Raw genomic sequence first — 22,240 nt, 5'->3', positions numbered from 1 at the left:
TATTTACAACCTAGCTAGTCATCTGATACTGATCCATAACCATGGTCATTTCTTAACAAGCATAAAATTTTGACTAGCATTATGAATGTCACAAATGATCTTTTCTTTTTTATACCGATCCTGTTAATACTGACTTGGTTACGAAAATATATGCAGTCTGTCTCTATCAAGAGTTTTAAGTCTATCCTCGTTAACACCCCATACTTATTGATGTGTTCAATGATATCATGTGTTTAGATATATGATAACTTTCATGTATAACGTGAATGTAGTGGAAACTTGTATGAATTAAACAAAACTGTAAAGATAGTGAAACTGCATTTTGTAATCTTCATTGACATTTCAGTACTATAATATTTGTCCGCTCCTAACAGCATGTTGTTGAGTGAATAATTGTAGTGAAGAAATTTCATTTCTTGATGTTAAATAAAAAGTTAATGACATGATTTTGAGAAATGGAATAATGCAATTTCATGAGGATGCTGAATCCCCTCTTCAAAATTTTGCATGCATGTATATATGTTAATTTGCTTTCGTATGAAGAAAAAAGAAAATATACGTAAATGTTATCCTAGCTTTATTTAGGTTAAATTCCGTATTCATTGGTACATATGTTAAAAATCGACATTCTCTTATAGACTGATTGCTGCAGTGGAGATGCAATGTCTAATGCAAAAAGAATTATATCAATACTAAATTATGGTACATGTGAGTGAAAAAAATATTGTGATATGGGTCCTTATACTCTATACAATTTTGAAATTCAGTCTTTGTATTTTGTTTATAAGAATTTAATCTCTTTACTTTTCAAATTTTAAAATTCTAAGTCCAATTGTTAATTATGTCAGAACTTTTTTATTAAATTTATTGGTGTGGCATTTTGAAATTAAAAAAAAAAACCCTCACTTAATAACCATGAAACTAAAAAGATAACATTGTAACTTGAATTTAGCAAAATGATTTTAAAAGTGTTAACAGTTGAATTTGAATTTTAAAATCTGAAAGTAGAATAATTAAAATTTTAAAAATAAAAATATAGATATTAAATTCTAAATTTATGAAAGTGTAATAACTTGTTGCATATTTTAACTTAAATATATCTGTTATATGGTTATGTAACAATCTAACATTTATAGCATTTTAAGGAACCGTTACTCGAGATTACTTCGATTTTTTCACAAAGGCATCTGTATTCATTCAGCTTTGTCCACAAGGCTTTTGTCGGTGTTTTACAATTTCGTGGCTTGGTTCACAAGGCTCTTGGCTGAAAATCTCTACCAATACCGTCTACAAAGTTATTCGACCGGTGAGAAATTCAATATTAATTCTTAATTTCCTATTGACAGTCAATTATATCCAAAACTAATTCCTACCAGTTCATTAGGGCACTCAAATTATATTACCATAATCTTTGACGAACTAAACACATAATAATGGATATGCCAAAGATTGTAGAGCACAAACCCACACTCCAAGTTATCTTCTCTTGTCCCAAAACTAAACACATAATAATGGATATCTCAAAGATTGTAGAACACAAACCCACACTCCAAGCTATCATTTCTTTATCACTTCGGCTTTTCCTTTGTTGGATCCTTCACCAAAATCAGCTTTGGTAACTTCAAAACATATAAACACCAAACCATGTGTAGCAGCCCAAATCTGCCCGGGCCTTAAAACCAAAAACAAAAATAAAAAATAAATGAATGTTTATTTATTTTAAACAGTCCATTTACAAGTTCAGATTACATTTAGCCCAATTACAATTTATTGACCCAAATACCTAAGCACGTTTACACCCAAGACTCGATTAGCCTAAACCCTTGGCCCAAAATCTATTAACCCAATACACCATTAACCCAAAACATACAGGCCCAAATTGTTTACAGAACACGGAAAGGCCTAAGGTTTCTGAAACCCTAGGCGCCGCAGGAACACCAAAAGTCACGACCTTTCGTTTAGGCGCCGTTCCAGTGACTTTTCATCATCTTCCATCGACGACGTGACTCCAGCCTTGTACCACGCCGCAATCGGTGCCTGAGTCAACGATAGTGCAATCACCGCCGTGATATTCTCGCTAATATCTGCAAAATGGAAAGAACGGCAACAGAAAATAGGAGCAAAATATGGAAAGAAATCAAAGATTTCTTTCCCAAATTGTAATGATTTACAAAGGGCTATAAAAGCCTTTCTTTTTAATTTGTAAAGGCACGTTTTTTACAAGGACTCAATAAAAAAACAGAACGCATTTTACACTAAAAGAAATCAGCAGTCGTCCGGAGAATACATAGATGATTAATATATTTCTTTTTTTCTCTCTAAATACATATTCAAAAAACAAAAATAGAACGAAAGGGACGTACTGTTTCGATTTGCGGTGAAACAGGAAGCTTTTCAGCTTCCGGCCGCCGTACATAGCGCCGTTGACGGTGGCGCGTGGGCATGTGCAAACCTTTGGTCAGAGGTTCAAGAGAACTCCGGTAACCCTTCCTCAGCCCTCCTTCAAAGGGTTTTCTTTGTTTTTTTTTTTAAAAAAAATCAAATTTTAAAATGATTTCAAAACTGAAATTTGGCTTATATAGCCCTAACAAAACGATGTTGTTTTGCTTAAAACAATAAGCTTCAAAACGGCATCGTATTGATGCTGAGGATCCGCGTGTTTTTGGAAAATGGACTAATTGCCCAATGGGTCCTTTCGCATTTTTAGTCTTTGTAATTTCATTTTATTTTTATTTTAATTCGGCCATAATCTTTTATAGTTGTTTCAATTTAATCCTAATGGCCCTTAAAATTCATTCTAAAGAACGACGTCGTTTTGGGATTAGGACAAATTGCCCAGTGAGTCCCTCATTTTTAATACGCATTCCAATTAAGCCCAATATTTTCATTTATTTGAAATTAGCCCTAATTTTAATTAAATTCAATTTTAGTCCTTTTATATATATATATAATTTATTTTTTAAAAAATACTATATGTATTATCTATTTTATAAACATTAGTTATATAGAAATAACATATATTATTTTATTTTATTATATACGTTTCTTATAAATTTTATTATATATATATTTTTTACTTTATAATTCATTAATTTATTATATTTATATATGTAAATCATTATATCATTTTTATTATTTATTATTTTATTTTATATCATTTTATTATTAACTATTTATTATGTATAATTTAAAATTTTGTAAATTATTGTTGAAAATTACACTTTTATATATTATTATTTGAAATCTAATATGTAATATTTTTAAAATTAATGTGAAATTTTGTTCTCATGTAATATATTAATATTTTTTTATAAATATATACTAAATATATTAAATCATACAATACATTTATATATATATATTAACCATTGTCTAAATTTTCTTTACTATTTATTGCCTTAAATATTTTTCATTTATTCTTTGCAAACTATATTTAGATTTTATCCTTTTATATGATTTGTTTGTTCATTTTAGTTTTTCTTTATATATTTATTTGATGTTGTGGTAGGTATAATAATATTATCTCGTAAATTGTTTGTTATTATTATATTATTTATTGTTTTTATACATTTGGATGGAATATTGTTGCACATATACATATTATGTAGTTATATTTGTTATTTGTCACATTATATCTTTCATAGAATGATAATGTATGCACATTTTTTATGATTATATATGCATGAAATACTAATGTATTATATGAGTTATGTTATTATTTATCATCTTCTATACTATATTCGCATAAAATGATAAAGCATCTATTATGTAGCTAGGTTTATTTAGTACTAATTTCTTGTAATATGTAAAATATATCATTATTTTAAAAAAAATCATATCTCATTTAATCGAAAAGGAATTTTAAAAAGTGAGGCAATGCTTTTGGTGTTTAGGAATTCGGGAAGTGGTGCCCTAACATGATGGGTTGAGATTTTTCGTTTGTCTAAATGTCTAAAAACATCCTTTTAAACGAGTTTGACAAATTACAAGATAATTTCGGTTACGAAAGTTTAAAGATATCATGTCCAATCATGCTGGATATGATGTTTATACTCTTTTGAAGCGAAGGAATCTTGATTTCTTTTTCAAATAATTATGTTTTTTTAAAAAATAGAGATTTTATTTCTAAATTCTTTCAATCTTTTGACATTAAAGACAGAAAATTATTCAATTTGGTATCAATTTTTGGGCGTTACGAAGGTGCTAATCCTTCCTCGTTCGTAATTGGCTCCCGAACCCGTTTTCTTGATTTCGTAGACCAAAACAAATGATTTTAAACAAAAAGTAGTTTGAAGGTGGTTCAATCATACTTAAACTGATTGGTGGCGACTCTCAGTTTTCATTTTTTTTAAAGTCGAACCCCGTTTTTTCAAACCTTGTAAAATGGTTCCGACACCATGTACATAATTACTATAATTAATATTAAATATATCTAATTTCAATAATAGAACCTCGGATGCATGAACAATAATTAGCTTCCTCAACTCTTTCTTTCCAACCAAATAGCCTCTAAATTTTCTACCAAAACTCCAATCTTCTTCAATTGTTCACACCTAAGCACGGGTGACCTCAATAATTTGTGACTATCAATTGCCAACTAAAAAAATAAAAGTTACCATGGATTAGTGAAGACTTACGATAGAAGGCTTGCTTTCTTCTTCCACCAAATACAAGAACCAAAATCATTTTCTTTATTCTCTTTATTTTCTATCCTACTTCGGGTTCTATTCAATCAGCTAGTCATTAATCTAGCAAGGTCTCTCGGCCTTCCACTAACCTAATGAGTCAACAAGAATTTCTTATCTCTTGATGTCACAATCTAGACAGAATTGGGGTAAGGTTTTCACAGTTAGGCAATATCGATTCCGGGTTCATTCCTACCTATATAACTTTCTAGGGTCGTCAAGCCTAGGATTTTAAGTTCTTCCTTTCCCAACTAACTGATCCACTAAGAAACCGTACATAGTTGTTAATTAATCTCACATCCACTCATTAATCTCCCTTACTGGATTAGTTCCCTATGGATCTAACACATACAATACAATTGATTTGAAAGATGAACATTTATAAAAGATCAAAAGTAAAGATGAGAGAAATCCTTATATAAATAAAAAAATGCGGCGCGAACAGTAGTCCATAATGAGTTTGACAAATCTACAGTCAAGTTCCCGTGAAGAATGAAAAAGAAAATTGAAATAAAAATTACAACTAAAAGAATTCTAAATTACAATTCAAAGTAAAATTTAAAACTAAGTAAAAAGTTGTTCCTCAATTGTTCAGAGCAATTCTATTTATAAGCCTAGGTTTGGCAGCTAGTCCTTGACCTAAAACGACTCATTATTTCTCATTAAAGTTTATTGTGCGGACGGAAACACTCTTGGTCCATTAAGTGACATCGCCACGTCGGTGTCGTGACACTATATGGCCTGTGTTGCAACTTTCACATCCCAAAAATCAGGTTAGTAGAATCGGGTTATTAAATTGAGGGTTTGAGACGAAGATCAAAATTAGGTTCATAAAATAAATAAATAAATAAAGTATTAAAATAATATAATCAGATTTTATTTTATTAATTAATCTAAAATGAAACTTAATTACTGACCGCCTCCAGGTGTACCAACGTCTAGAGTAGAAATCTTGTACAAAATATAAGAAAGGTGGTATCCACAAGTATAAGAGTCAAGTTGTAATATAGTTTCAACGGAGTAGGTGAGTACTCCGAGAATCATACCCAAGGGAGGCGAGCACTAAATTAATCCTAATCTAAACATAAGTAAATCTAAGTAGTACTTTAAAGGGATTATATTACGATGAATAAAAAGAAAGGTTTTAGTGATCTATACTAATAATAGCAATAATAGAAAAGAAAATAAAGAAATAAATCATGAGAAATCAAATAGTAAAATATATATAAAATCTAAGCATGGGTGATTAGCTCGCTTCAGTAATCATAACCAACTATTATTTCGAGTTTTCTTGTTCAATCAACTAGTCAATAGCCTAGCAGGATCATCCAATCCTCCACTGAAATACTTAGTCAACAATAACTACTTATCTCTCGAACTCAAAGTCCAAACCGATTTAGGGTTAAGGTGTTCACGGATAAGCCATACCAAATTTGGATTAATTCTCATCTTGATGACTTCCTAAGGTTGTTAGGCCTAGGGTTTAGGTTCTTTCTTTTCTAAACAGTTGATCCGCTAATAAATCCTTACAAAACAGTTAATTAATCATACCTCTACTTGCTAATCTCCCACAGGAGGATTAGTTCCTCATGATCTAATAAACAATGTAAACTTGATAGAAAGAATAGACATGAAGAATAATTCAAGAGTATAAAATTTAGAAGAAGCCTGATTTATATAAGAATTAAGTGCACAATCCTCACAGAGTTTGATGGTATTTCAAAAATTTGATTTCCCCCACAAAAGCAAAGAATAGGAACTGAAATAAAACCTAAGCCTGAGAAAAGTGAAAAACTAAAAGCTAAATCTAAGAAGAAAATTATACAAAATGAAAGTCGTCCATAACATGTGCTAAATGAACCTATTTATAACATGTGAAAATTATACAAAATGAAAGTCGTCGTCGTGCTTAACATATGATTATGTGGACCAAAACGCCCTTCGCTCATGATTATTTCTCGTACAGAGGTGTTGTAGCGACAAACCAGATCTTGTGTCACGACATCGAGGGTACTATGTTCATCTTCAAGGTATCTTCAGGGGTGTGTCGCAAGATCCTCAGGCTATGTCGCAACACTGATGGCAGTCTTGGAATTCTTCTATTCTACTTAGGGGTGAGCAAAATTCGATTCGACTCAAAAAAATTGAAAAAAAACTCGAATTTCAAGTTAAACAAATCGAGTTATTCGAGTCAACTCAAATTTTTTTCGAATTTTGAGTTCGAATCGAGTTGAGTTTTCAAATTCGAATAATTCAAATATCAAACTATAATATTTTACATTTTTACCCCAAACTCTCAAACCTTTTGACTTTTCTCTCAAAACTTTACTCCTTCCTACTTTCCCCCCAAAACTTTTACTCCCTTCCCATCCCAACCCCCCAATCTACCTAAAATCCATTTCTCACCAAAATTTTACTCTCCCATTTAACTTTTCTCAAAATTTTACTCCCAAAAACCCTCTAAACCTTTTATTATTCCTCAAAATTTTTACTCCCTCCCACTTTTTCCCTAAAACTTTTATTCTCTTCCCATCCCACCTCTCATCTACCCCAAACCCTCCCCCCTCCAATTTTTTTTAATATTTTCCCTCCAAAATTTTACCCCCTATTTACTTTTCCTCAAACTTTTATTCCCCAAAACTTTTTATTTTCCTCCTAAACTTTTACTTCTCACCCTTTACTCTCAAATAAAAAATCAAAATTATCTAAAAAATATCACTAAACATAAATAGTAATAATTTTATTTATATATACTATTTATATTATTAAATTAAATTTCACATTTTATATTTTTTATATTATTGAATTGTTTAGTCATATTAAATATTTATATTAAAATTGGATTATTAATTATGCCATAAAATATTTGTGCTAAAATTTTATATTGGTATCAATTTCACATTTTATATTTAAAATAACTTTTATTAAAAAATCACATTTTTACATTTAATATATTTTTTAATTCTAAAATACATAGTGACAAGAATTTGAAGATAATTGAAATAATTAAGCAAGCAAAGAAGCTAACCCGTATATAAAAGATTAATAAATAAATTATGAGGTGATGAAAGTTAAAAAATTTGATTAAGGTGGACAAATTTTATTATGATAGGCGACAGTGGTTACAATGACCCAAAATTATTTTTTAAAATTTAACTCGAACAAATATATTCGATTCGATTCAATTCGAATTTCATCTCACTCGACTCGATTCGAGAAAATTTCAAATCAAATTAGGATGATAAAATATGATTCGTCAACTCGATTAACTCAAATTTTTTTCATCCGATTCAATTCGATTCGATCGAACGCTCACTCCTAATTCTACTCCCTATGTTGCAACATCCAATGCCCTGTGTTGCAACACAATGACCAGTATCGAGTTAGTACGCCTTTTAGTGGTCTCTTGCACACTCATAAAGTATATTAGCTCACCCTTAGGCCTCATTCGGCTCCTAAGACCAATAAAAGGCTCAAATTACACACTTTATTTAAGTGAACTAAACTTACAAAAATGTAATTAAAACTTAACTAAAATGCTTATGTTCAAGCTCCTAAAGTGTGAAAACTAGTTTAATTTGCTACACTGAATTACGACAGATCAAACTCCTGTGCACTTAAGTCATTGCTTGTCCTCAATTACTTATCCTCAAGCAAAGCAAACAAAAACAAAAAATAAAAAGAAGACCCTTGAGAAAGTACATTACAAATGTTACATTTATAGCACATGAATAAACATTTCATATTCACACATAATATTGGCATGATATATAGTTGACTTACCACTTTTAATATCAAACACCTAAGTTCAGTATATTACAAAACATACAAGAATTAAGGGTCTCAAATGTAGAAATCCATCAATAAATTGTACAAGTAATTTGATTATCTTAGTAGAATAAAAAAAATTCATAAATGCAATTATTCAATATGATTTCAAATTGTGAAAAAGTCTACCTAGATCACCTAGCGCTTTTCGACTTATAACATTCTAAGGCGTAGGAAAGGTATGGAATTCAAGAATAGTAAGCATCAAATAGTTTCAAACACAAAAATAGTTTAGGACATCATATTTTCCCCCTCAGTGACCCTTTCCCACTGACCGCCTTATTTCTCATTCTCTCACCTTCCTTTTATCTCTTTATAGAAGATTTTAGAATCATATAGTAACTATGCGTGGTTCATGAGTTTTTATTGCACTGATGAATGAGATTTTCTATTGTTGTGACTTTGTCACTGCTCTTTCTTTTTCACGGTACCTCACTCACAAATTCTTTCATTTTTCACATACTTTTTCGACTCGTATAATTTTCCTTTTTGAATTTTCTTTTGTATTTTTTTTAATTTAACCTATAATCACTATACTCTACTGATCTTTCTTATCGCTCTATTTTTACAATACCACTGTAACGTATCTAATTAACCTTCAATATGTATGACCAAATGTCTATAATCATGCAATTCAAGACCAAAGAAAAGGATAAGCACGAATTATTGTTTTTAGCTTGGGTTTCTATAGAGGTTCATCAAGAAGGGTTTTCTAGCTCAAAATTAGGTACTAAAGATGAATAAATAGGGTTAGCTCTTTTGCTTTGGGTGTATACCAAACAATGCCTTAGGTCATCCATAGGTATCTTAATATTCACAAATTTAGTCAACCAAACAATCACAAATTCGACAATTTATCATTCACACTAGCATGCTCATTTCCTTGTATTCTTTATATCATTTGGTACATTCAATTGCTTAATACCTATTTACGGTGTAATATATAGAACTTAATAGTCTAATAATAAAAAAATTTAAAATCACCTATCATCATGCTAAATTTACCATGAATACAATCAACCTATGTACATGCTTCTAACCAATCACTTGTATTTCTATAAGCTCATGCACACAAATGACAAGAAAACTAAAAGAAAAACATAAAAATTTAAAACAAATTTTCTATGTTAACCCCCACACTTTAGATAACACATTGTACTCAATGTGTAGCCATGTAAAATATAAGGAAAGAAGTTACCTAATTGATCGTGATAGTTTCGCAGAATATTAGTGGGTACCTCCTCCTTGATCATTGATAGCTCAAAATCATTGTGCTTCTTCCATGTGAGGTTCCTGTACAAAATATTTAAACACAAAACAATTACTAGTCTATTATTACTCATACTCCTAACAATTTATATAAATTAAAAAAAATCATCCCACAAATTAATAGAATTAAAAAAAATAAAAAACTAAAAGCTCAGTTGTAACGCCCCAAAATTTATATTTCTGATTCTGTTAGTATATGACACAATTGTGTATCTGCTTCAGTGGTTAAATGTTCTGGGTGTGTGTGGGAGGTCCCTAGTTCAAACATTGCATTTGGAAAATTTTGATGTTTTTCTGAATAAAGCCTTAATCTGGTTCAATAGGCTTATGTTTAATTGTTGTAAAACCATAGAAAAATGGGCCTATTGGTCTAGTGGTTAAGCGGAGTGTCAATTTGATGGAGGTTCTGGGTTCGAATTTTTGCATGAGCATAGGAATATATTTTTGCTCAGTAAGGTGGCTTAGAGTTTTAGTTGTACTGGAAATCTGAGTAGTGGGTGGTTGAGATAGAGTAGTGGTGGGATTTGGGTGATCAGTTTCCTAAAATTCTCTCTGCAGAAAAAAAAATTGTTCATTTCCCCTCCATTTTCCCTTTGCCTTCTGCCTAAAATTTCCCTTATCTCCCATTTGTCTAATTTTTACTTTCTTTCTACTGAAATCTTATCGTTTTTCTTCTTCGGTGTTTCTTTGCGCAATATCAGTAAGTGAAATTGTAGTATTTTGTAAGATCGGTTTTCTAGAATACTAACTGGGGTTATATTGATGTTTTTGATAGTAGCACGTAATGAGAATTAGTGCTCTCTTCGTATCGCTTCGTAGTGAATCGATTAGAAGTCCTGCGGTAAGTGTTCATCATTTTAGGGATGAGTATTTTAGTTTTGAGATTTCGATTTGTCGCAAAGTAAGACTGATTGTAGTGTTAGTTTGACATATTTAGGTCTTGGAGTACTTGGGGTACGGTTTAGCTTCAATCAAAACTAGGTGTGTACTCCGAATGCACTAAAAACGAGATTCGACAAAAGTAAAAAAATATTCTGTCGATGCCACACGGGCGTGTTGTCGTCCGTGTAGTAGGTCGTGTGGCAGTACACAGGCGTATAGTCAACGAGCCAAGCCGTGGGCGCATGACACTGGCGCGATGGACATAGCCATATGATGGCTGGCGAGGCCGTATGCGAGACATGGGGTCAACCAATTGGGTTGTATAAGCCACACGAGCGTGTAAGCCACAAGAGTGAACCACATGGACGTGCGAAATTCTGGGCCAAGTCGTGTAATCCACTCGACCAATGCCAATTTGGGTCGTGTGGGCCCACACAGGCAGGCCACATGAGCGTGTAAGCACATTTTTCAAAAATGTACTGTAAGGTTACACGGGTCTCCCAAGTCAACTGTAACCTGTCATAGGGTCGGTAAGGATATCTTAGACCCCTATTATTGTGATCTGGCTATGTGATATATGCACTAGCATGTTATACTTAGCATGTTTATCTGTTCTATTCTGAATATAAATGTATGACTGTTAACTCGCATTATAGCATGCCATATTGTATGATGCATTGCATTGGGGTGGGTTTAGTAAAGGAATTATCTGAAAGGCTTTTTAAGCCAGTTATCTAGCAGCTAAGCTGCATAATTATGACATGTGTCGCATTACAGAACTTTATGGTGGGTAGGGTTGGATAGGTCGATTTTATCCCCACATGGTGTGTTGGATTAGACAGAGTTGGTGTGCAGGGTTGGTGGGCATGTTTTTGTTATTCTGATCTGTATGAATGATATATCTGATTCTGTTTTGAGTGGGCGAAGGCCCATACGTCATCTGTTAAGGGCTCAAGCCCGAATTACGACTGTATTTTGTGATCTGTCTGTAAGCATGCTAAACTGGGGGGAAGTACACACCGAGTTTGCAAAAAATTACCCTTTCTGTTTTATCTGTTCAGGTAATCCCAGCAGTAGGCGGATCAGTGTAGCCGATGACTCGATGGTGACCACGACCACATACTTATGAACTTAATGCTTTTTATTTACTCATTATTTTTGGGATTTTTGATGTAATTAGGGACTTGGACTCTTGGTTTTAAATTGGGTTTTGAAATGTGATTTGGAATATAAACTGCAACGCAAAAATATGGTTTTCCTAAAATAAACTAAGAGGTTTCGTAAATAAAAACGGGTTTTAAAAATATATTGGTTTCGAAAACTTCCGCGATAAAGACATATATTCAAATAGTTAGATTATTTTCACGTTTTTCTCGACCTAAGTAACAGATAATAATTTGACAGATTTTATGTATCAAAATGGTTTTCCAAAAACACTCTTATGTGAAATTGCCAGATTCGGCCATAACGTTTGGGCAGGGTTTGGGGTGTAAATTTAGTGGTATTAAAGCCAGGTTGTAAAACTCGGTTGTGGACTTGGGTTGTAAAAGAATGGTTATGGGAAATAGTTTGTGAAACAATTTGAGAAATTTTTGATAAACCGTGGTACACCGAGTCTCTGGCGCCGATTCTGTAAGTTTTTGAAATTCTATCTAGAACTATTTTGAAGCATGCTTAGAATATACTGAAATTCTATTTGGATCTGACCAAAAATACTATTAGTATGTTATGAAACTACTGTGGGTAGTAAACTCTGTTGAAACACTTTAAGTAGTATAGACTGAAAACTAAAGTAAACTGCGATTTATGATAACAGACTCTGAATACTCTGATAACCTTACTGCATAAAATATTTGTTAATAAATATCAAAACTATAAACTAATTTGCTTAAAACTGTTAATACAGATTAATCTGAAATTACAATAAGCTCGCGTGGTACTCGTGGACGGGGTACTAGAGGCCAAGGTAGAGGCCGTAAAGGGGCTCGAGCTAAGTCCTTACCGTCTGATACGATTTTGCATCTAGTTACTAGCAAGCCGTCGGTATCACCTGCGACGGAGATTGGGTTTGGGTCTCATGATCGTGCAGACTGTCCCAAGCCATGTTGCAATTATTGGAGAGGATTGTTGGGCCCAACACTGGTTTTAGGGGCCGTGGGTCGATTACGGAACGACACCAATTTAATGGGGCAGAGTTGTTCAGGGGCATCGCTAGAGTTGCTCCTAATGTGGCCGAGTACTGGAAGGAGGCCACGGAACGTATCATGGACGATCTAGATTTTTCTGCATAGCAGAAACTCAATGGGGCTTTTTCACTACTTCATGATGAAACGTATCAATGGTGGTTGACGGTTAAGGAGGGCATTCAGCTCGACCGGTTGACATGGGACCTGTTTAAGACGACTTTTTAGAACAAATATGCGGGGGCCAGTTATATCGACGCTAGGAGGCGGGAGTTCTTTAATCTTACTCAGGGTGATCATTTAGTGGCCGAGTATGAGGCAGAGTTTATAAGACTGAATCGTTATATGAGGGGCATGGTGGCAACCGAGTATGAGCACTGTGTGCGGTTTGAGCATGGTCTCTGGGATAGTTTGGGAGTTCTGGTAGCTCCTCAGTGGGAGCGGGATTTCTCTGCATTGGTTGAAAAGGAGAAGATCATCAAGGAAGTGAAGCGCACTGAGCGTCAAAACCGAGACAAGAGGAAGGCTAAGAGGGATGCAGAGCCTTCGAATTCTGGGATGAGGCATAGGAAAAAGGCCAGGACTGATGGGCCCATGAAAGTTGGGCCTAGTGTTGCACCTTCTAGGGTGACGATCTATCAGTACTGTAATAGACGCCATCCGAGCGAGTGTTGCAGGGCTATTGGAGCGTGTTTAAGGTGTGGGTTTACTGAGCACCGTGTTAAGGACTGTCCATTGAGGATTAATCAGATGCAAGATCCAGTTAATGAGACTGCATAGTCACCAATGGTAGTTCAGCAGCCATTTAGGGGCCGTGGTTAGGCTCGAGGTGGTAATGGCAAGGGCAGAAGACAGAGAGCACCAGGTAGAGGTGCTGGACCGACTGAGGCAAGGCAGCCTGTACTGGTTTATTCTACGCGTCACCATGAGGATCGAGATACTCCAGATGTCATCACGGGTACATTTTTAATTTTTAATGTATCTTACTTTACATTGATAGACATAGGCTCTGCACACTCTTACGTAGCTAGTACAGTGTCTGAGACTTTGGGGTTTCCGTTTGAGAGCACTTCTAGTGAGATAACAGTGGTGAGTCCGTTGGGGCAGTTTATTAGAGTTAGTAAACTGTTTAGAGACGTTCTGTTAGAGGTCCAAGGGACTGTATTTCTGGCTGATCTGATGGAGCTTCCATTTGAGGAGTTCGATTTGATTTTGGGCATGGGCTGGCTGGTTAAACATCGAGTGAGTCTGGATTGTGCTACGAAAAAGGTTGTTCTGAAAACCGAAGAGGATATTGAGGTAGTCGTGATTGGGGAATGACGAGATTATTTGACTAATGTGATATCTACATTGAGGGCAAAGAAGTTAGTAAGAAAGTGGACTCTTCGGTTAAGGACATTCAAACTGTAAGGGACTTTTCAGATGTTTTTCTAGAAGAATTATCGGGATTGCCTCCGAGTCGAGAGGTAAAATTTGGTATCGAGTTAATTTTGGGTACAGCTCTGATGTCTATTGCCCCTTATCGAATGGCATCGGAAGAGCTAACTGAACTTAAGGTTCAGATTCAGGAACTGTTAGATCATGGGTTTGTCCATCCCGGTGTGTTTCCGTGGGGGGCACTTGTTCTAAAAAGACGGTACAATAAGGATGTGTATTAATTATTGTCAGTTGAACAAGTTGACGATCAAGAATAAGTACCCACTTCCAAGGATAGACGACTTATTTGATCAATTCAGAGGGGCGTCAGTGTTTTCTAAGATTGACCTACGATCAGGTTATCATTAGTTGAGGGTAAATGAGGCTGACGTGCATAAAACAGCATTTAGGACTCGGTATGGACATTATTAGTTCCTAGTTATGCCCTTTGGGTTGACTAATGCACCAGTGACATTCATAGACTTGATGAACCGTGTGTTCCAGCCTTACTTAGATCAGTTCATGGTGGTATTCATCGACGACATCTTGGTGTATTCTAAGACAGATGATCAGCAAGATGAGCATCTAAGAGTGGTCCTGCAGATTCTTCGTGAGAAACAGTTGTATGCGAAGTTTAGCAAGTGTGAGTTCTGGCTTCTGGAAGTGACATTTCTGGGACATGTAGTTTCTACGAAGGGGATTTAAATGGACCTTCGTAAGGTTGAGGCTATGTTGGATTGAAAACAGCTGAAGAGTGTGTTTGAAATTCGTAGCTTTCTAGGGCTGACAGGATATTATTGAAGTTTCGTAGAAGGGTTCTATTTGATCGTAGCTCCGATGACTAAGCTGCTGTGTAAAGGAGTTCCTTTTGTTTGGACTGATGCACAGAAGGAGAGCTTTGAAAAGTTCAGGACTGTGTTAACTCAAGCACCTGTTCTGATTCAACCTAAACTCAGTAAGGACTTCGTGGTTTACAGTGATGGACCGTATGTGGGTCTAGGTTGTGTCCTGATACAAAACGGTTAAGTTGTTGCTTATGCATCTCGGCAGCTCAAGACTCACGAGAAAAATTATCCAACACACGATCTGGGATTGGAAGCAGTGGTATTTGCTCTTAAGATCTGGAGGCACTACCTGTACGGTGAGAAGTGTACCATCTAAACTGATCGCAAGAGCCTCAAATATCTCATCACTCAGAAGGAATTAAACCTTAGACAACGTCGATGGGTTGAACAGCTTAAGGATTATGACTGCAGTATTGAGTATCATCCTGGTAGGGCCAATATGGTGGCCAATGTGTTAAGCCGTAGACCTGTGACAAATTTCAGAGCAATGTTCGCTCGACTCAGTTTATTCGATGATGGGGGTCTATTGGCTGAGCTGCAAGTAAGGCTGATATAGATGGAGTAGATCAGGGCTAAACAGATAGGAGATAAATCTCTTGAGTTAAGGTTCTATCAGATGGAGAGTGGGATTAATGATGAGAGGGTATTGTGTTTCTGGGGACGAATCTATGTACCGAATGATGGTGACTTGCGACAGTCGATTCTGAGGGAGGCGTATAGTAGTTCTTATGCTATGCATCCTAGTGGGAACAAGATGTACCGAGATCTCTGAGAGTTGTACTAGCGGCCAGGATTGAAACATGAGGTTATCGACTTTGTTGCTCGCTGTTTGACTTGTTAGCAGATTAAAGCTGAGTATCAGTTACCTTCGGGTTTGCTACAGTTGGTTAAGATACCGATGTAGAAATGAGAGCGAGTAACGATGGACTTCGTTAGTGGGTTGCCTTTAACACCCACTAAGAAAGAATCTATTTGGGTCATCGTAGATCGATTGACCAAGACTGCACATTTCATTCCGGTTAGGACAGACTTCTCCCTATAAAAGTTGGTCAAACTTTACATTTCCGAGATAGTGAGGCTATATGAGATACTTGTTTCGATCATTGCTGATAGGGATCTTCAATTTTCATCTCCGTTCTGGCAGAAGCTTCATAAGGCTCTAGGATTAAGGTTAGACTTCAGTACTGCTTTCCATCCTCAAACAGATGGACAGTCGGAGAGGGTGATTCAGATACTAGAGGACATGTTGAGGAGTTGTGTGATTGACTTCCAAGGCAGTTGGAAGGAGTACTTGCCTTTAGCAGAATTCGCTTATAGTAATAGCTATCAATCTAGTATACAAATGCCACCTTACGAGGCACTGTATGGTCGTAAGTGTCGCACTCCCTTATGCTAGACTGAGTTGGGTGAGCGGCATGTTTTGGGTCCAGAGTTGGTAATGAAGACTGAGGATAAAGTCTGCATGGTTCGAGATCAGCTGAAAGTGACTTTTGACAGACAAAAGTCCTATGCAGATTTGAAGAGAAAGGACATCGAGTATTCTATGGGGGACATGGTTTTCCTTAAGGTCTCGCCTTGGAAGAAAGTTTTGAGGTTCGGTCGCAAGGGCAAGATCAGCCCTTGGTTTATTGGGCCGTACTGAATTCTGAAGCAAGTAGGGCTAGTCACATATCAGTTGGAATTACCTCCGGAGTTGGATCGTATACATAATGTGTTCTACATCTCGATGTTGAGATGCTATTGCTCTGATCTCACGCACATTGTGCCTGTGGAGGAAATTGATGTTAGACTAGATCTAACATTCAAAGAGGAACCAGTTCAGATCCTAGATCGCGATGTTAAGGTTCTGTGCAGGAAATCCATCCCTTTAGTGAATGTGCTATGGCAGAATCATAACTCTGAGGAGGCCACTTGGGAGCCGGAGGATTCAATGCTACAGTAATATCCTCACCTATTCTGATCAGGTAAATTTCGAGGACGAAATTTTCTTTTAGGGGTGTAGAGTTATAACGCCCCAAAATTTATATTTTTGATTCTGTTAGTATATAACACAATTATGTATCTGCTTTAGTGGTTAAGTGTTCTGGGTATGCGTGGGAGGTCCCAAGTTCAAGCCTTACATTTGGCAAATTTTAATGTTTTTCTGAATAAAGCCTTAATCTGGTTCAATAAAGTTATGTTTAATTGTTGTAAAACTATAGCAGAATGGGCCTGCTTGTCTAGTGGTTAAGTAGAGTGTCAGTCTGCTGGAGGTTCTGGGTTTGAATCTCTGCATGAGCACAGGAATGTATTGTTGTTCGGTGAGGTGGCTTAGAGTTTGAGTTGTACTGGAAATCTGAGTAGTGGGTGGTTGAGATAGAGTAGGTCGTGGCATTTGGGTGATCAGTTTCCCAAAATTCTCTCTGCAGAAAAAAAACTGTTATCTCCCCTCTATTTTCCCTTTTTCTTCTGCCGAAAATTTCCATTATCTCTATTTTTCTGAATTTTTACTTTTTTTCTACTGAAATCGTATCGTTCTTCTTTTTCGACATTTCTTTGCTCAATATCAGAAAGTGAAATTGTGGTATTTTGTAAGATGGGTTTTCTAGAACACTAACTGGGGTTATATTGACCTTTTTTACAGCGGCATATAGCGAGAATTAGGGCTCTCTTCGTATCGCTTCGTAGTAAATCGATTTGAAGTCCTGCGATAAGTGTTCATCATTTTAGGGATGAGTATTCTGGTTTCGGGATTTCGATTTGTCACAAAGTAAGACTGATTATGGTATTGGTTTGACATATTTAGGTCTTTGAGTGCTTGGGGTGCAGGTTAGCTTCAATCGAAACTAGGTGTGCACTCCGAATGCACCGAAAATGAGATTCGGTAAAAACCAAAAAGTATTTTGTCGATGCCACATAGGCGTGTGGTCACCCGTGTGGTAGGCCGCATTGCAGTACACGGGCGTGTGGTCGACGAGCCAGGCCGTGCCCGCGTAACACGGACACGACAGACACGGCCGTGTGATGGCTGGCGAGGCCATGTACGAGACACGGGCTTGGCCAATTGAGTCGTATAGGCCGCACAGGTGAACTACTTGGGCATGTAAGATTTTAGGCCAGGTCGTGTAATCTACACAGCTAAGGCCAATTTGGGCCGTGTGGGCCATACAGACGTGTAGACCCACACGGGCAAGCTACATAGGCGTGTGAGCCCATTTTTCAAAAATGTACTGTAAGGTTGCACGAGTCGCCCAAGTCGACTGTGACCTGTCATAGGGTCGATAAGGATATATTAGACCCCTATTATTGTGATCTGACTATATGATGGATGCACTAGCATGTTTATCTGTTCTATTCTGAATATAAATATATGACTGTTAACCCGCATTATAGCATGCCATATTGTATGATGCATTGCATTGGAGTGGGTTTGACGAAGTGAAGGAAGTATTTGAAAGGCTTCTTAAGCCTGTTATCTGGTAACTAAGCTGCATAATTATGACATGTGCCGCATTATGGTACTTTATGGTAGGTAGGGTTGGATGGGTAGATTTTATCCCCGTATTTGGTGTGTAGGGATAGGTGGGTCGATTTTATCCCCACATGGTTTGTTGGGTTGGACAGAGTTGGTGTGTAGGGTTGGTGGGCATGTTTCTTTTATTCTGATCTATATGCATGATATATCTGATTCTATTTTGAGTGGGCCAAGGCCCACACTACATCTGTTAAGGGCTCAGGCCTGAATTACGACTGTATTCTGTGATCTGTCTGTATGCATGCTGAACTGGGGGGAAGTACACACTGAGTTTGCGAAAACTCACCCTTTCTGTTTTATATGTTCAGGTAATCCCCAGCAATAGGCGGATCGGTGCAGCCGAAGACTAGACGGTGTCCATGACCACATACATTTTGGTTTATGAACTTAATGCTTTTGCTTTACTCATTATTTTTAGGATTTTTGATGTAATTAGGGACTTGGACTCTTGGTTTTAATTTGGGGTTTTAAACTATAATTTGGAATATAAACTGCAACGCTAAAATATGGTTTTCCTAAAATAAACTAAGAGGTTTCGTAAATAAAAATGGGTTTTAAAAATATATTAGTTTCGAAAGCTTCTGCGATAATGACATGTATTCAAACAGTTAGATTATTTTCACGTTTTTCTCGACCTAACTAACAGGTAATAATTTGACAGATTTTATGTATCAAAACGGTTTTCCAAAAACACTTTCATGTAACATTGCCAGATTTAGCCATAACGTCTGGGTCGGGTTTGGGGTGTTACATCATTCATCTTCCTCAAAATTCATCTCATCATCTTCCTCCTCTCCTCATTTCTTCTTCTTCTTCTTCTTCACTCTTCTGCTCCTCTTCTTCCTACTTGGATGTGTTGGCCTAAACATATCCGACATATAATTAGGCACCCAAATACTGTGTTGCCGCGTGAATTCCTACAAAACTTAATGAACATACCTATTTTTAGTTTGAAATAAAAATTGAAGTTTGGGTATCTATGGCTTATAGCGACATGGAGTTTGCGATGGACGAGGCTATAGTACTCAGAAATAAGCTATGGAGTTGGTTAAGCTTGGAAGAAAGTGGCTCATAATGTGGCTGTCTAGATGGTAAAAAATAAGACATCGACAATGTACTCAAATGCGAAGGAGGTCCTTGTTCTAGCCATGAAGAATGAACAACGATTCAATGTGTCGAGGACCTCTTGGAAGTTCTTTTATGGAGGGGATACGGATCCACCCCGAAAGTTGATAAGTTTTATTTTTGTTAGTTCTTATTTTCTTTTATTTTTTATTGCATATTTTTCTTTTGGTGTGCTTGTTTTGTTTTTCTATTTAGGTCTACCCACTGAGAGCTCCAAAATTGGGCTTAGAAGTTTTGAAGGTAAATTAGGAATTTTGGCTTGAAGTAGCTTCAGAAAATTCTGAATTGTGGTAACACAAAATTATTTTCGATCATAGCTTTTGAAAAATCAAATCAATTTTTGAAAATAATGCTGAAAAGACTTTCAATGTTAAAATAAAGACTGTTTTGTAAAAGGGTTCAATTTAGGAGTAATTAAAAAGCAATTTTACTAAAGTTTTAAAAATACCCTATTTTCCCCCTCCATCTTTATAAAGCCTATATTAGTTTCTTCTCCAGATTTTTGTTGTCGTCCTTTGGCCTCCCCAAGCTTCTCCCTCTCAATGTTATTTTACAAACTTCATTCTTTTAATTTCTATCATCACCCAATCGATAAATCTCCATAGAACTTCAAGAAAAACACCAAAAACACCATGATTTTTGTCATCTCTCAAGTTATGGGTTTTTTGAAATTTCGACTAAACCTTTATTTTTTTCCATTAAAGGTAACGATTCAATTCCTTATTAGTTTTTCTTTTATGTTATTTGATCCTTTAAACTAAATTTTTAGCCATTAAATCACATGTTCTGAATAAAGCCGAAAATTGGGTCATTAATGGTAAATTTCAGGATTTTCAGTAAAAACGTGATTTAAAATTATTTTTCAATTATTTTTCACATGCTTAGAAGGTTTCTAAACATTCCTTAAAGTTTTGTTAAAGAATTCCAACGTTTTATTGAGTTTTTGTGTAAATTATCATTATATGTCAAAATTTTGGATCTATTAATCTACATGGTTTTGAATAGTTTGAAGGTTCAGAATTGTTCTTAGATGTATAATTAGATGATTGGAATCAATTGTAGGCAATGCGAATGAGTAAAAATTAAGATATTTGAGTTTCAAGTTTGCTAGCCGAAATTTCAGTTTCATGAGAAATATAGATTAAGCTTGCATTTTTGGTTGGTTTATATGAGTTTTTGGCTACTAATTGATTGTGTATATTGCGTGGTTGTTATGTGTGAAGCATCAGAATCGTTGGAGCCTTCTACGAGCAAGGCGAAAGGCTAGGAAAAGCTAGTTTAAGCTTTCGACAATTAGGCGAAAGCGTGAACAGTGAGTGTTTGGAACCACTGTTAGTAGACACGATTCATAGTGTTAATTGGGAGCTTAGTAATAAGCTAAACCCCTATCTTAAGTTCCGAGTGTAAGCTTTCTATTTCCTTTATTTTATTTTGGCAAAATATATGATTATGTGAATAATTGTGGATTGATTGTTATGATGTGATATTATGATATGAGACATATGTGATGACTATTGTGAACTGTGTTTTGTTGTGCGCATGATATACATGCCAAATAATAGTGATAATGATATGCTAATAATGCAAATATGTAACAGAAGTGAGCGATATTTCAGTAAGTACATATGTGTTGAATGGTAGAATGTGATATTATCATGGCAAGTAATATGTGAGAATACTTGTATGTGATGTATGATGTACTGATCTTAATGCACGCATATGTGGTTGGATATATGATAGTTCAATAAGCATTATTGTGGCACTTAAAGTGCAATTAAATATGGATTTGGTAAGCATGCAAAATGTACAAGTTTGTGATGTAAACTGATGAATATGAATACAGATGATGTGCATTAAATCAGTAACTAAAATTATGTGGATATTTTAGCCTTATGATCTCTTAAAACCATTGGATATATTTGGAATTCCATAGGATTGTGAGTACTTACCCTTGTGTTTTGTGATTTGGGTATTAAGGTACTGAGACAATTTGGAGAGATAAGGGGATGTAAGCCAAGCTTCATTCACCAGGATATGTTGGTGTGTTGGAGAGTGTTAGTTAAATGCTACGCTTTTGGGTTATGTTCGACTCTACAAGTCATTTGGTGTGTTGGAGATCCGTGTATATGATGTGTGGTGATAGAGCCCACTTTTATGTTTAATAACCTCAAGTGTCAAATTATAGTTTAAATGTAATCTTATATATTGTGACAATACGATGTAAGATGGATACATAAACATGTAAATAATATGCTAAATGAGTTGATTTAATTTCCATGAAAATGTTAGTATGTTTTCATAGTAAATTGCGTATGTAATTGTGGTTTGGATCATTTTTAGTTAACTTGTGAATGGATGTCAATATATCATCTAGACTTGTGAGTTATTAAAGCGTGCATATGTTGTTAGTCTTGATGAATTATTGTAAAGTAAATTATTTGAATATGAGTTGAGTGTAGTTATACATGAGAGTATATGCTAGTTTTATGATTT

General features: G+C 35.4%; 2 protein-coding genes and 1 long non-coding RNA gene across 3 annotated transcripts; 2 read left to right on the top strand and 1 right to left on the bottom strand.

Moving 5' to 3' along the window:
- Positions 1 to 1,692: 1,692 nt before the first annotated feature.
- Positions 1,693 to 2,558, bottom strand: LOC107921863 (uncharacterized). The gene is made up of 2 exons (XR_001691117.2): positions 2,364 to 2,558; positions 1,693 to 2,084 (listed from the first exon to the last, which is right to left on the bottom strand). It is a non-coding gene; the product is annotated as an uncharacterized lncRNA (long non-coding RNA).
- An 11,124-nt stretch (positions 2,559 to 13,682) lies between these two features.
- Positions 13,683 to 14,505, top strand: LOC121218268 (uncharacterized). Its single transcript, XM_041095211.1, has 3 exons — positions 13,683 to 13,740; positions 13,848 to 14,146; positions 14,203 to 14,505. The coding sequence occupies exons 1-3, from the start codon at positions 13,683 to 13,685 to the stop codon at positions 14,503 to 14,505; spliced, it is 660 nt and encodes a 219-aa protein (XP_040951145.1).
- A 2,041-nt stretch (positions 14,506 to 16,546) lies between these two features.
- Positions 16,547 to 17,050, top strand: LOC107921756 (uncharacterized). The gene is made up of 2 exons (XM_041095157.1): positions 16,547 to 16,675; positions 16,760 to 17,050. The coding sequence occupies exons 1-2, from the start codon at positions 16,547 to 16,549 to the stop codon at positions 17,048 to 17,050; spliced, it is 420 nt and encodes a 139-aa protein (XP_040951091.1).
- The last annotated feature ends 5,190 nt before the right edge of the window (positions 17,051 to 22,240 follow it).

This window comes from Gossypium hirsutum, chromosome A01, assembly GCF_007990345.1.
Source record: "Gossypium hirsutum isolate 1008001.06 chromosome A01, Gossypium_hirsutum_v2.1, whole genome shotgun sequence".
In the NCBI taxonomy this organism is placed as follows: domain Eukaryota; kingdom Viridiplantae; phylum Streptophyta; class Magnoliopsida; order Malvales; family Malvaceae; genus Gossypium; species Gossypium hirsutum.
Note: the sequence above shows the minus strand (reverse complement) of the source record. Positions and strands in the feature narration are given on the sequence as shown.